Source organism: Drosophila eugracilis, unplaced genomic scaffold (genome assembly GCF_018153835.1).
Source record: "Drosophila eugracilis isolate 14026-0451.02 unplaced genomic scaffold, ASM1815383v1 contig_678, whole genome shotgun sequence".
Taxonomy (NCBI): domain Eukaryota; kingdom Metazoa; phylum Arthropoda; class Insecta; order Diptera; family Drosophilidae; genus Drosophila; species Drosophila eugracilis.
Window position 1 is genome coordinate 106681 of NW_024573566.1, and position 14983 is coordinate 121663.

The 14983-nt window shown below is 41.5% G+C and overlaps 2 protein-coding genes across 4 annotated transcripts; both read left to right on the forward strand.

Annotated features, from left to right (window-relative positions):
• The first annotated feature begins 376 nt into the window (after nt 1-376).
• LOC108107065 (laminin subunit beta-1) lies at nt 377-9820 on the forward strand. Its single transcript, XM_017214431.2, is given in 6 exon segments — nt 377-752; nt 3563-3632; nt 3839-6683; nt 6744-8588; nt 8591-9413; nt 9494-9820. Coding segments are annotated over 3 exon segments (5367 nt in total). The 5' UTR covers nt 377-752; nt 3563-3632; nt 3839-3974; the 3' UTR covers nt 9404-9413; nt 9494-9820.
• A 423-nt stretch (nt 9821-10243) lies between these two features.
• Nucleotides 10244-14851, forward strand: LOC108107117 (protein phosphatase 1L). 3 transcript variants are annotated; one of them, XM_017214508.2, is made up of 6 exons: nt 10244-10368; nt 12323-12494; nt 12938-13514; nt 13574-13837; nt 13912-13964; nt 14056-14851. In XM_017214508.2, exons 1-6 carry the CDS (start codon nt 10329-10331, stop codon nt 14357-14359), a joined length of 1410 nt encoding a protein of 469 aa, XP_017069997.2. In that variant the 5' UTR covers nt 10244-10328; the 3' UTR covers nt 14360-14851. The 3 variants fall into 3 exon arrangements, with proteins under 3 accessions (XP_017069997.2, XP_017069994.2, XP_017069996.2); XM_017214505.2 differs by lacking the exon at nt 10244-10368 and adding an exon at nt 10593-11163 and having other exon boundaries at nt 12033-12494; XM_017214507.2 differs by lacking the exon at nt 10244-10368 and adding an exon at nt 11376-11460 and having other exon boundaries at nt 12072-12494.
• Nucleotides 14852-14983: the final 132 nt, after the last annotated feature.

The window sequence follows — 14983 nt, forward strand, 5'->3', positions numbered from 1 at the left end:
GTTACTTTTTTTTATACATAATCAGTCACAATTTAAACAAATCCATTTAAAAGACCTAACAACGGTTTAGATAAGCCAAACATATTTTCAATACTCTCTACTGTTGAGCTTGTTATATTAGTAAATATAAATTATGGAACAGGATGGAATTCTTGATGATATTCAGAATTTATCTTGTCCATGCTTTAATTCTATTTACCTTATGGTTTATTATAAAAAAAAGAAGGTTACAAAATAAAAAAGGTATTATTTCCCACAAATGTCTCTTAATATGAAAAGTGTTTTTGAATTTGGCGGAAAACTGGATTTTTTAGGGAAAAATCAGGACTGGTCGAGATTATTTGGGTGGAAAAGCCTTTTCGCCATGTGGCAACACTGGCGCACAACATCGCGCTCATAACGCTCCTGTGGATCTCTCGCGATCGTCGTTTTTCGGAGTTGGTACCGGATCGAATCGAGATCGGGTCCCCAACTCTTGGAATTTTCTTTCCGATTGTCTTGGAAAAGACATCTTCTACACTACGTGCGCGTGTGTGAGTGTGTTAGTGCTGTGTGAAGTGGAGTTTATAAAAAGAAGTTGAAAAGTGTTTGCTGCATCAACAAAAATAAAAACACCCAAGACGACCTGTGTGTTTTTGTTTTGTCTGTATAACAGAAAATTCATTTTTTTTGGACAACTTCACCTGCAGTCATCGCCCAAGGAATAGATATAGATAGAATATCACGATCTTGTAGCTGAAAAGAAATATCCGGTAAGTTAAAGAATCTTAAGATACTGATTTACAGTTAGTTTTTTGATCCACGCGGAGTTTTTACGCACTTTTCAACAGCTGCAGTCCCCCTGTCTCGCTTGCTCCTTGTCTATCTCAGTCTCTCTCTTAAGGTTTATCTTGTGGCCTGTTTTTGTTGTTAGTTCACTTGCGTACTTCTATTTCTCCTCCTTCGCATCCGCTGTCGTTGTTTTTGTTGGTGTTTTCTTTTCGTTTTTATCGTCTCTCTGTTTATGTGCACAAAACTCGAGATAACTCCCAAAAAGTCGGCACAACATGGGTTTTTATGATCCCTAAAATTATTCAGTATTATTATAAACCTACTAACAAATTTATTTTTATATTTAACAAAGTTTTAATGCAGTAATATACTAGGCAATAGCTGACTCTACTTTTAAAGTACTATTTGTTTTTAAATAATGTTTCTTTTAATAATTATTATAATACTTAATAATGCAGCTGTTTCTATTTTGAAAAGTCGTTAGAGCTTATTAGATTTTTACTTTTATAATAGTAGGAGTAGTATATAGTTTTTGTTGGCCTGATTTCCACGATACATAATATTTGTATAATCTTTAGAAATCACTATGATGAACATACACCTAAATATTTAATATTTTTGTATAACCCATAATGAAACCTATCGTAGAAATCTATCTTCTTATCTCTCCAAAAGTAGCTTCAAGTAACAGAAGGCAAAGAAAAACTAGAAATGCCTCTAGCATTTTTGTAGATTAAGCATACAAGACCGAACATATAGAAACATGATGCCATAAGACAGACGACGGTAACGGCGATGGCAGTCCATGTGAATGACTGCATGTGGACTCAAAAAGTGCATTGCCAAGCTAATTTTCTTTATTTCAACGACAATAAACTGGCTAATTAAAATGTGAGCCGGGCCTGTCGCCTTGGAGCAGATGTGCAGTCGACGGTTTCATTTATCTCGATTGGATTGCGGGTTGTGGGCGGAAAGGATTTAGTTGGTTTTGTGCTAATTATAGCCGCACTACCAAAGGCTGATCTCATATTTAGATGTTAGACTTCCATAACATGTGTTCTCCAGACTGAGAATTTAAATTCGGGGCTGGGGTTGACGTTGGAATGGTGCATATGTCTACAGGGTAAACATACAGTGGTCAGTCGATAAAAGGGTTGTAGTTTGAAAATATTTTAGTTCGTTTTAGTCATAGAATAGAATCTTTTTTGGCTTTCACCTAAATATTAGAATTTCTGACACTGAAATTTTGTATATTTAAAGTTAATAAGATGTCCAGTGATCACTGTATGCAATCGATTCCGTAGTTGTGTGGTCAAGTAAGCTGCGCGCCTTGATGAAATTGGAAATATAAACATCATCTCCCGGCGAAACTAAGAAAACATGAGCCATGGCAATTGTATGAGCAAATTTTTATGAACTGGCCATATAGACATACAAATATATGTATGTTTGTGCGGACGGATACCAAATGTATATTCACAGACCCCTACACTCAGATACAAAAACCAACGAAGTCGAGAATCGTGGAGCGCTCCACTGCTCCATTATTTACCCGAAACATACATACTCATATCCATAGAGTGTACATACATATGTACATACTTTGTATGCCTGGTAAATCTACGTTTTGTTCTTTTACTTATTTGTTTATTTGCCAGTTTCCTCGGCAGCAAAGCGAACGAAAACGAAATTAACCAACGAACAAATAGCAAACAAAAAAATTTAAGCACACTCAAAGTAATTAAGTCTGGAGTGGAGTCGCCTTCTCTCAATATACAGAGTTAGAGTTCCCTCAGAAACTGTGTCTGTGAATGAACTCTTATCGGGCCAGTTGAAATTATGAAATATATATTTTTAGATCACCGAAGAACTCTATGTTTTGGGTCTAGAAAATGTTTTAGATTGGGCGGCGGCGGCGCGGGTCTTGAGTTGCTGGCTTATCTCCACGGCTCGTAGCACAGTTTTCGATTTTCGATTCGGGTGTCCGACTTTCCCCTTGCCCCTCCGGGATCTTTTGATAAGAGCCTAAAGGTCATCGTAACTTTGGCTTGAGAAAGAAAAGTTTGGAATTTGAAAAAATCAATTTGAAAAGTAAACGAAATAGTTTATGCTCTTGATAAAAAATGTTGCTTTATTTATTTTGCTATAATAACTTTTCGTTTGTTCTGAAAGTTACTTATGTTAAACCTTCCTAAAGCGTCTCTTTATTGGTAAAATTTAGTATTCATCCCTCTGTATAATTATTTATTAATATTAAAGATTTGATTGATTTAAAGATTTTAAAGATTTAAGTGAATAAAATTCTTTCTACAACCTCTGTTTTTTTTTTTAACAAATTTACCAACAACGAATTACTCAGAAATCCGAATTCTTGAATAGGATTTTGTGTGAGACTCTCTGGGAGCAACATATTATATGTATTTTTTGTATACTGATAAATCCACAATAAATCCAACGCACCAGGCAACAACGGATTAAGCCTTACCATTATCGCACTATATAATGAGAGTATGCCGACTGATAATAAGATCCATTCAATTTCAGTTCGAGATTCAGTCAGCTTCTCAGTTGGTGCGTAAGATTCGTTGGGCGCGGATGCGGTTTTTTAATGGTACGAGACAAGACGAAAATAAATCAGTTTTTTGCTTTTGCTGTGTAGAAAATTAGAGCATCTTTCGGTTGATAAGCAGTTCACATTGAGGGCAAAAACGAGGAGTTTGTTTAGTGACTAAAAATTAAGATCATACCAAATGTGATTTGTGAATTAAATGAAATATTTTATTTCTTACAGCTACCAAAAAAGCAGAATGAATGAATAAAAGTTTTGAAATAAAAAAGAGGAAGTGAAGCAGTGGGAAAGAGTAAGTGTTAAAGTTATGTTTTTAATTTATAATTTATAAAGAAAGTTGGTGAAATTTGTAAAAGTTCCATATGATTTTAGTCTTTTTTCTTCTTTTTAAATATTAAACAAAATACAATCCCAACTTTGCCCAACTTTTCGCTTGGATTAATAATTTTAAGAGAGATAAAATAATTATTGTTTTAATTTTAAAATACATTTTTGTAGTTTTTTCTAACGAGGATCACGTGGCCAACTTTAAGAGATCCCTACAAAAACGAACGAAAAGAAAAGCAACTGATTAAAGTCCCGGCCGGAAGTGCCCCAGTGGAACGCGACCCCAACAACAGAGAGCCAGATCGCGATGTTGGAACTGAGGCTTATCGTGGTCATTGTGCTCGGCCTGCTCAGCAGCCAGTGGAGCCCAGTGGATTCCCAGAGACCGCCCCAGCATGGTCGACGGGAACGTCCAAAGTATACGCCAAGTAAATTTGTTAAGACTCATCCTTGCGAGAGATCCTCCTGTTACCCGGCAACGGGTAATCTTCTGATCGGCAGAGAAAACCGACTAACAGCCAGTTCGACTTGCGGTCTGCATTCGCCGGAGAGATTCTGCATCCTGTCCCATCTGCAGGACAAGAAGTGTTTCCTTTGTGACACGCGCGAGGAGACCAAGCACGATCCCTACAAAAATCATCGCATCGGGCAGATCATATACAAAACCAAGCCTGGTACCAATATACCCACTTGGTGGCAATCGGAGAATGGCAAGGAGAATGCTACCATACAGTTAGATCTGGAGGCGGAATTCCACTTCACCCATTTGATCATAACCTTTACCACTTTCCGACCCGCGGCCATGTATATCGAAAGATCATTTGATTTCGGAGAGACGTGGCATGTCTATAGGTATTTCGCCTACGACTGCAAGGAATCCTTCCCAGGAGTACCAACTGTCTTTGAAAACATCACCGATGTCATGTGTACTTCGAGGTACTCCAATGTGGAGCCTTCTAGAAATGGTGAGGTCATCTTTAGGGTATTGCCACCTAACATCAATGTTACGGACCCCTATGCGGACCACGTGCAGAATCAACTTAAGATGACCAATCTCCGAATTCAGATGACCAAACTGCACAAGCTGGGAGACAATCTTTTGGATAGCAGGTTGGAGAACGAGGAGAAGTACTACTATGGTATCTCCAACATGGTTGTTCGAGGATCCTGCTCTTGCTATGGTCACGCCTCCCAGTGTCTTCCATTGGATCCCGCGTTTTCTCAGGCGGATAATGAAGATGGCATGGTTCATGGCCGATGCGAGTGCACCCACAACACCAAGGGAATGAACTGTGAACAGTGCGAGGACTTCTTCAATGATCTGCCCTGGAAGCCGGCCTTTGGAAAGCAAACGAATGCCTGTAAGAAATGCGAGTGTAATGGTCACGCCGTAAGCTGTCGCTTCGATGAAGCCGTGTTCATCGCATCTGGATTAGTTTCCGGCGGAGTGTGCGACCATTGTCTGCACAATACCCAGGGACAGCACTGTGAGGAGTGCATGCCTTTCTTCTACCGCGATCCGGAGCAGGATATAAGATCCGAAAATGTTTGCCAGCCGTGTGACTGCGATCCCCAAGGTTCGTTGGACGATGGTATCTGTGATTCGGTAAGCAATCCGGAGAGTGGGGCCGTAGCAGGCGCCTGTCATTGCAAACCCTTCGCCACGGGACGTCGTTGCAATAAGTGCAAGGATGGCTACTGGAACCTACAGCAGGATAATCCCGAAGGCTGCGAGGCCTGTACTTGCAATATCCTGGGTACTCTGAACAATTCCGGATGCGTTATGCGGACGGGAGAGTGCAAGTGCAAGAAGTATGTCACGGGCAAGGACTGTAATCAATGTATGCCGGAGACCTATGGCCTCTCGGAATCGCCAGAGGGATGCTCTTTCTGTAACTGCGATATTGGAGGATCCTACGATAATTTCTGCGATGTAATTAGTGGCCAGTGCCGCTGCAGGCCTCACATGACAGGAAGATCTTGCTCCCAGCCGAAACAGAATTATTTTATTCCTTTGCTGCCGGAAGTCCATGAAGCGGAGGTGGTTGATGAATGCATTTCCTATGGAGCTAATGGTAACTGCAGCTTGGTAGCTCCAACTTCGGATGGTACATTTACAGGCATTGGTTTCACCAGGGTTCCTGAGAATTCGGAATTGGTCTTCACAGTCGGAGACATTCCACGTTCCATGCCCTACGATGTGGTTATTCGTTATCAGAGCACATCTAGAGGAGATTGGGAAGATGCTTTCATTACTCTGGTGAGGCCCGATCAAGTGGACCCCGAGGGAGGATGCGGAGAAGTAGCTGCTGCCACCTCATCGGAAACCAGGATACCATTTTCTCTTCCCGATCGCAGTCGTCAGGTGGTGGCGCTGAATGAGGTTTGCCTGGAGGCTGGAAAGGTTTATAAGTTCCGAATCTATTTTGAGCGAAGGCGTCACGATTCAGACAGTCCCACGGCGACGATTCTAGTGGACTCCCTAACACTCATTCCTCGCATCGATGTAACCCCCATCTTCCAAGGCTCCGTACTGGCCGATCTTCGTAGGAAGGATTATGAAAAATACAACTGCAACTACTCCTTGTACGATATGAACTATAAGTCCGATCCGAAATGTCAGAACCTGGACAACATTCTGAGTGTCTTTGTCCACGACGGAGCCAGCATGTGTAACTGCAATCCCACGGGATCGCTGAGTAAGGTGTGCGAGTCCAACGGAGGATACTGTCAATGTAAGCCCAATGTGGTAGGCAGGCAGTGCGATCAGTGTGCCCCGGGCACCTATGGCTTCGGTCCGGAAGGTTGCATGGCCTGTGATTGTAACAGCATCGGTTCCAAGGACAACAATTGCGACTTGATCACCGGCCAGTGCCAGTGCGTGCCGAATACCTACGGCAGGGAGTGTAATCAGTGCCAGCCAGGATACTGGAACTTCCCTGAGTGCAAAGTTTGCCAGTGCAATGGTCATGCGGCGCAGTGTGATCCCATCCATGGAACCTGTCTGGATTGCCAGGTGAAAGACTAAATTATTTTTATTTTATAAAATACATAATATTTGTTTCCAAACCACTAGGACTCGACCACTGGTTTTAGCTGCGACAGTTGCTTGGATGGTTACTACGGAAACCCTCTTTTCGGAAGTGAGATCGGATGTCGGCCATGCCGCTGTCCGGAGACAGTGGCCAGTGGAATGGCCCATGCGGATGGCTGCTCCCTGGACACACGGAACAACAACATGCTGTGCCACTGCCAGGAAGGATATTCCGGCTCCCGCTGCGAGATCTGTGCGGATAACTTCTTCGGCGTGCCAGATAACGGTGGAACCTGCAACAAGTGCGAGTGTAGTAACAACGTGGATCTCTATGACACTGGAAACTGCGATCGTCAGACAGGAGCTTGTCTGAAGTGTTTGTATCAGACTACCGGAGATCACTGCGAGCTCTGCAAGGATGGATTCTTCGGGGACGCACTGCAGCAGAATTGCCAGCAATGTGACTGCGATTTCCTCGGAACGAACAACACCATAGCTCATTGCGATCGTCACACGGGACAGTGTCCATGCTTGCCGAATGTCCAGGGCTTGCGATGCGATCAGTGCGCCCTGAACCACTGGAAGATTGCCTCTGGCGAGGGATGTGAAGCCTGCAACTGCGATCCCATTGGAGCTCTCCATGAACAGTGTAATTCCTATACTGGACAATGTCAATGCAAGCCAGGATTTGGTGGCAGGGCCTGTAATCAGTGTCAGGCTCATTACTGGGGCAATCCCAACGAGAAGTGCCAGCCCTGCGAGTGCGACGAATATGGAGCTGCTGACTTCCAGTGCGATCGGGAGACGGGCAATTGTGTTTGCCATGAAGGAATTGGTGGCTACAAGTGTAACGAGTGCGCCAGAGGTTACATTGGTCAATTCCCACATTGCTCACCTTGTGGTGAATGCTTCAACAACTGGGATTTGATCTTGAGTGCCCTGGAGGATTCGACGACAGCCACTATCCTGCGAGCCAAGGAAATCAAGCAAGTCGGAGCCACAGGAGCCTACACGTCCGAGTTCAGTGAACTGGATAAGAAACTGCAACACATCAGGAATCTACTGCAGAATACCTCTGTTAGTCTCGTGGACATCGAGAAACTGGATGCGGAAACCAATACCCTCAAGCAACAACTCCAGGCATCCCATGGCAGACTAAGCGAAACCGAAAGGAATCTTGATGGTATATACAACTCTCTGAGTTTGTCGGGCGTTGAGTTAGAACGTCTGCAAAATCACTCCAAGTTGGTGCAACAACTGTCTAAGGAACTGAAGGAGAACGGCATACAACTCCAGGAGTCAAACATCGAGGGAGCTTTGAACCTCACGCGACATGCTTATGAAAGGGTTAGCAACTTATCGACCCTCAAGGACGAAGCCAACGAACTAGCCTCGAATACAGATAGGAATTGCAAGAGAGTAGAAACCCTGTCCAACAAGATTCAAGCTGAGGAGGAGGACTTGGCCAACAATAACCAATTGATTGCCAACTATAGGACAGAATTGACTTCCCTAACCTCTCAAATTCCCGAACTGAATAATCAGGTTTGCGGCAAGCCAGGCGATCCCTGTGATGGTTTGTGTGGTGGAGCTGGTTGCGGCGTTTGTGGCGGATTTTTGTCCTGCGAACATGGTGCCAAAACCCACTCGGAAGAAGCTCTTAAAGTAGCCAAGGATGCCGAGGCGGCCATTACCAACAAAAAGGATCTGGCAGATCAAACTATACGGGCTCTAACCCAGGCCAAGTTGAATGCCTCTGAGGCCTATGAGAAGGCCAAGAGGGGCTTCGAGCAATCCGAGCGTTATCTGAATCAAACCAATGACAGTATCAAGAAGGCTGAAGAATTATTCACAGCTCTCAACAACTTCCAGGAGAACAAAGACAGCTTCCTCCATCGGAGAGCAAAGAATTGGCACAGAAGACATTGGACTTGGATCTAAAACTGGAACCTGCAGAGATTGAGTCCCTGGGAGACCAGATCAATAAGGCTGTCTCTTCCCTGAAGAACGTAGAAGCTATCATCTACAGAACCAAACCCGATTTAGATCGGGTCAATAATCTGCAAAGCATTGCCAATGCCACCAAGGAGAAAGCCGATAAGATCCTGGAGTCTGCTAATTCTGTTGTGGAAAGTCTGGCGGCTGCTGATGAGTCCCAAGGAAAAGCCAAGGATGCTATACAGCAGGCTAACAGCAACATTGAACTGGCCGGCCAGGATCTCGAGAAGATTGACGAAGAAACGTATTCAGCTGAGGCTCCAGCCAACAATACAGCCCAGCAGGTTGAGAAATTGGCCAAGAAAGTGCAGAAACTTCAGAATAATATCGTGAAGAACGATCGGGATGCCAAGGAGATCACCAAGGAGGCGGGTCGCGTTAAACTGGAGGCCATGAGGGCTCGGGGCGAGGCTAACAATTTGCAATCGGCCACTAGTGCCACCAATCAGACCCTTTCTGACCGAGCTAGTCGCTCGGAAAATGCCAGGGAAAGGGCCAAGCAACTGCTACAGAGGGCCTCAAAGCTAACCGTGGACACCAATGCCAAACTGAAGGATCTGAACGATCTGCAGACCGTCTACCTGAACAAGAACCAGCAGCTGCTCAGGCTGCAGGACGAGATTGCACCCTTAAACGCGGAGCTCCACGAGCACCTGATACACATCAAGGAGCGGGGATCGCACTACAGGCAGTGCTATACGTAGACCGGGAGAAGTAAGTATTCGAAGTGCATATAAAAGCGTGCCTTCTTGGTTTAGTGTTTGGATTTTTTTAATATTTCCATTTATTTCTAGATTCGTTTACGCGGCCATTTTAATTGCCATATTCATGAACAAATAAGCAAACTGCGAATTATAAGAAGCAAGTAAACACCTACAGCAATAACAACAGCAAGAACTGGAAAGAAAGCAGTTATTCTGTAATCACTGTTAAGATACCGTTACGTTTTGTACTCTAAGCGAAAACCAACACTGCAATGTTAATTTTAAAAATTGAGCGAAAGAAATCGATGCCTTCACTTTTATTGTGTACACACTGAGCTAAGTTTTTCTTATACTATCCCTATACCATTTTGTAATGCAATTAATGTAATTAAATAAAACTACTTAAATGTGGAAAAATCTTGCATTTGTTTTTGTCTCTATAGAGAGAGAGGATTGAGATGGATGTTTTAATAGAGAGCGACAGGTGAGAGTATTTTGGTAGTACAGTTGATCTTCCTTAAGATAGTTTGTTTACTACACTTTGATAAAAATTCCAACTTATACAGAATTAAATACGAATTGCTGTTTGTATTATTTGAGAATTTTTATTAAAAATAAATTTGTTCAATACATAATGTTTTCATTACCTAATACATTATTTTAAAATAATTATTTTAAATTATGTTTTATTTATATTCTAAGTAATCTACTTTAAGGATGGTTTACTGTCTGTGTATAGCCTTTTCTGCGTATTTGTACTTATGCTGCCACAAACATTGCCATTTTATTTAATTTTCCGTTTTGTTTTAGTTCTTCTGCGCGTCGCGTGCGGTTTGTTTTTGTTATTAATTTTCGGCCAATTAATTTTTCATAACTTTTTGGTGGCCAAGGGCTGCAATTATTATCAAACCGGAAGTTGGTGTCAATGGACCGCCGTTACAGAAGATCGTTAAGAAGTTCAGCAGGTATTTACGATATTCAAAATATTAACAATGTTGTTGGTACAGTTGCAGAGAAGCCCACTTCAAAGCAAAAGGTCAAGGTAATGCGAAAAAGTGTAGAAAATGCTTAGCAACCAAAAAATTTTTATTTTTCCTGCTATTTTTGTTTTTATATTGTTTCTTAAATATTCAAGCTTTTCATATAAAGAGTACCCATACCGACTATCGATAATGGTTCTCGTCATAGCCGCATATCGATATTTAGCAGCCGAAACGTATGTCATCAATTTTAGCTGAAATCTCAACAAGTGCATGTTTCGGGTTCTGTTTTAATTAAAACCAGCTGTGTCGCTAGTTAAATCGGCATTGTTTGAATTCGGTATACAAGTTGCAGTGCGTGAAAATATATACTTAAATAATTTTTATTTATTTATTGCGACATCCGCACGGCCGCTCACACACACACGCACACAATCGCGGTTGACAGATGTGCGACGTGCATACGTATATAGAGCACACAAACTCACACAGGCACGCAGTGCGGATGTTCTGATTTTATGCAAGAAACTGAGTTTATTTTTAAAATAAGAAGAATATCCGAAAGTATAATGCTCAGAAAAGGCGACAGGCAAGCGACGAAAGAGGGTGTGTAAGCGCATGAAAAAAGGGACACGGCTACAAGGAAAGGGAACGCAAAACGAAAACAACGGGAACATTGGCGGCGGTGGAAAATTCGTAAAATAATAAAACAAAAACACAAAACGAAAAATAAAACGACATCTGACGTGCAGTGCAGACGTCAAGTGCTTTTCCCCCAGAGTACGTTTTCCCCCAAATGGACTGGGATTTTTATTTTGCCAGCAATCTGCAATTTGCAATCTTCCATCTTCCATCGAATTTAGGCCGAATCGGAAATGCAAAAAATAAAAAAAATTTGATGCAATAAAAATACCTTTTAATGTTTATGTTCCATTTAAAACTTAGATAAATGTTTAAATATACTTATAAATCAGTACGTTATTAAATTCTAGAGATGACTAAAAGTAATTAACAATTTTAAAGTGATAAAATTAAATTCTATTCAACCATAATAAAAACGGGTATAACCTGATAATGGTAAGCCTTGGGAACAAAAACGTTTCTAAATAAACATCATTGTTCATTTTTATAAATAAACATAAATGACATAACGTAAACATAAATATTAACAAAAAAAAGGCACAAAAGTATTAAATTAAGTCTTCAATTTTAATGGAAATTGCAAACTTGAGATCTTCTTATTTTTTATTTAAAACTAACAAAAATCAAATTCAGAAAATTATCATACTTTCTTTTGTCAATTTCCCTGAATCCTAAAATGGAAGATGTAAATTAACTCATTAAATATAATAATGAACTTCCTTAAATTTCAATAACATCCATATTCTAAAGTATTTAATCCTTTTCGAGTTCAAAAACACTTTTGAAATAAACTTAAAACAGAGGTCTTTGAGACCATAAAATTGAAACAACGAGAAATGCGAATTTATATTATTTCCGATTCCGGCAGAAAATTTGATAGAATTTAAACGGAAAAGTCTTGCATACAGAATGCCCAACCCCTTTGTTGTTTTCTGTATTTTAATTTCATTTTTTATTTGCATATACATATACATCGACATCCACCCACACTTATGTATGGCTGACAGTCTCGCATGCGTTTAACTTGAAAATCCCTGGCAGAGCAGCAGAAATCGAACGCCAACCGAATATAACGACACCCCGGCATTTCCCATGGACGACGAACTGGAAGATAAGGTGTTTTATCAGACATACGTTTCGCACATGAAAATCCTGTCCAAGTTTGCGGTGGGCTTCTCGTCCATCAACTCACCCTTGGCGTACATATGGAAGCTTTGCCGTCTGTATGTCCTGCGCCCGGAGGTCATCTTCTGCGGCTTGATCCTCTTCGTCCTGTTGCTCTATTTGCAAGCGGTAGATGTGTGGAGTCGCAGCATCCTGGGTCGTATTCAGGCAACACTCGGTCGCCAGAAGGCTGTCAAAATGATGGAGATGTCGGCTAGTGCTGGAGATCACCAGAGCTGGGAGGAGATGAAGCAGCAGAGCTCAGCCTTCGCGGTCTTGGGACGGAGGCCACGGATGGAAGATAGGTTGGTATTGAGTCCTGGTTTATTACCATAAGTAAAGATTTATAGTTTAACCTTGGGAAAACATCATCACTGTTTTACTGACCTTACACCAATTCAACTTTATACTTTTTCTTTGATAAAGTAAATCTTGTAAAACAAGGTCAAACTATATTTAAATTTTGAGATCGTCTCATATTAATGCAACAGTTTATAGCCAAATTAATCATTTTCATATGCCAATTTTTGTTAGGGCCAAAACTGCTTGGGCTTAAAATATAAATGACCCATTAAAACGGGCTATTAATATGACTTTGTGACATCTTTTTGTTTAAATTTATAAATAAACTTCTGTTGACAAACGTATAATGTTCAAATACTTTACGTATTGTAAATCTTTAGTTATTTATGCCAGTAAATATTCTTAAATTACCATTAATCTTACTAACTTGTAATTCATTTTACAGATTCATCATAGAGGAGAACATCAACAACAACACTGGCATCTCCTTCTTTGCCGTCTTTGACGGTCATGGCGGCGAGTTTGCCGCCGATTTTGCCAAGGATGTGCTGGTCAAGAATATCTACAACAAGATCATTGAGATGTCTAAGTTGCTAAAGACCGAAGGACTCTCCAGTGATTACGATAAGAGTCCATATTTGTCTCGCAAGCAGAGTCGCAAGGATTCAAACAAGGAAAATACGGAACCCACGTCAGCAGTGACCCGAAAGGATAGTTTACGCAAGGCTCTCAGCACCACGGCGGATTGCAGTGCCATCAAACAGAAGACAACTGAGGCCTCGATTGCCGACATTTACACAGCCCAATTGAACTCGGCAATGAGGGCCAGTGGAAATGTGGGAGCCGCCAAGGACTCCTTCCTTAACAACAATAACAATGCACAGAATGGAGCTGGCAATGCGCCACCTCCCAACTACGAAGCCAAGTGCTACATCGAAAACGGACGTATTAATTTTGGAAAACTGATCACGGACGAGATCATGTCGGCCGACTACAAGCTTGTGGAGCAGGCCAAAAGAGCAGTAAGTGGTTCTGTCCGGTTTCTCAGTCTCTGTCATTAATTTATTACTTTGCCTTTCAGACGAACATTGCGGGCACCACCGCCTTGATAGCCATTGTCCAAGGCTCCAAGCTGATTGTGGCCAATGTGGGGGATTCCCGTGGCGTCATGTACGATTCTCGAGGCATCGCCATACCCCTTTCCTTCGATCACAAGCCGCAGCAAGTGCGGGAACGAAAGAGGATCCACGATGCAGGCGGTTTTATCGCCTTCCGTGGCGTTTGGCGCGTGGCTGGCGTGTTGGCCACGTCACGTGCTCTAGGCGATTATCCGCTAAAAGATAAGGTACGAAATGGGATGATCCCAATCATTTGCTAGCAAGGCTAATCTTGATTTTATTTTCAACCAAACGCTTTCAGAATCTGGTGATTGCTACGCCAGACATTTTGACCTTTGAACTGAACGATCACAAGTAAGTGCAATCATTATCAGACTCATGACTTAGTTTTTACAACCTAACTATTTTAATTGATACCTGAAATTAATATTTGGCTTTCCCTTAGGCCCCACTTTCTGATATTGGCCTCCGATGGCCTCTGGGACACGTTCAGCAACGAGGAGGCCTGCACTTTTGTGCAGGAGCATCTGAAGGAGTCAGACTTTGGAGCCAAATCCTTGGCCATGGAGTCGTATAAACGCGGATCGGTGGACAACATCACCGTATTGGTGATCGTGTTCAAGAACGATGTCTACAGAATTGGCAGCTCAGCGGGAAAAGTGAAAGACGAATCACTGAAAGTCCCAGCCAAATCTCAATCAGTTGCATCGGCAGCCGTGCAACGCTCTAATTCAATCAAAACCAAATAAGATACGAAACATTAGAGTGCCTGCTAAGAAATGCTCTTAAGCTTTCCCTTTGAATTTCCCTTCTCCCAAAAAAGAAAAACAAACAAAAGTGCCCAAAAAATTTCTAGTTAGGCGTTATGCTAAATACTTTTGTCTTTTCGTTACTTATTCATTCATCAATCAGACACTCACACAGATGTACATCGCATGGAATTGCGTTTCTCATTTATCATGATATTAGTTAAGATTGTTTGTTATCCCAAGTTGTTTTGTACAAAAAGAAAGAAAAATATTTTTCCATCCGTCGCCACACATTGCCGTGCACTTTGTTTTTTCAACTCGCACACGAAAGTCATCACAGTCAAAAGAAGACATCATCGAACGAAATTATTTATTTAATTTATTTGTTATACTTGTAAAATGAAAACATTTTCTAATTTGTCGAAATGTTTTTATAAATAAAACAATGCATACGGAATTCGACGATTTCGTTTTGCTACTTAAATCCTTCAATTTGCATTTTGAATTTGAATTAATTTGGGAGGATATTAAGGAAGATTGTAGTTTTGACTTACTTCTTTCAAATAAGTGTATATTTCTGATATCATTAATGTCCTGGAAAAAGAATGATAGCAACTTTGGCTT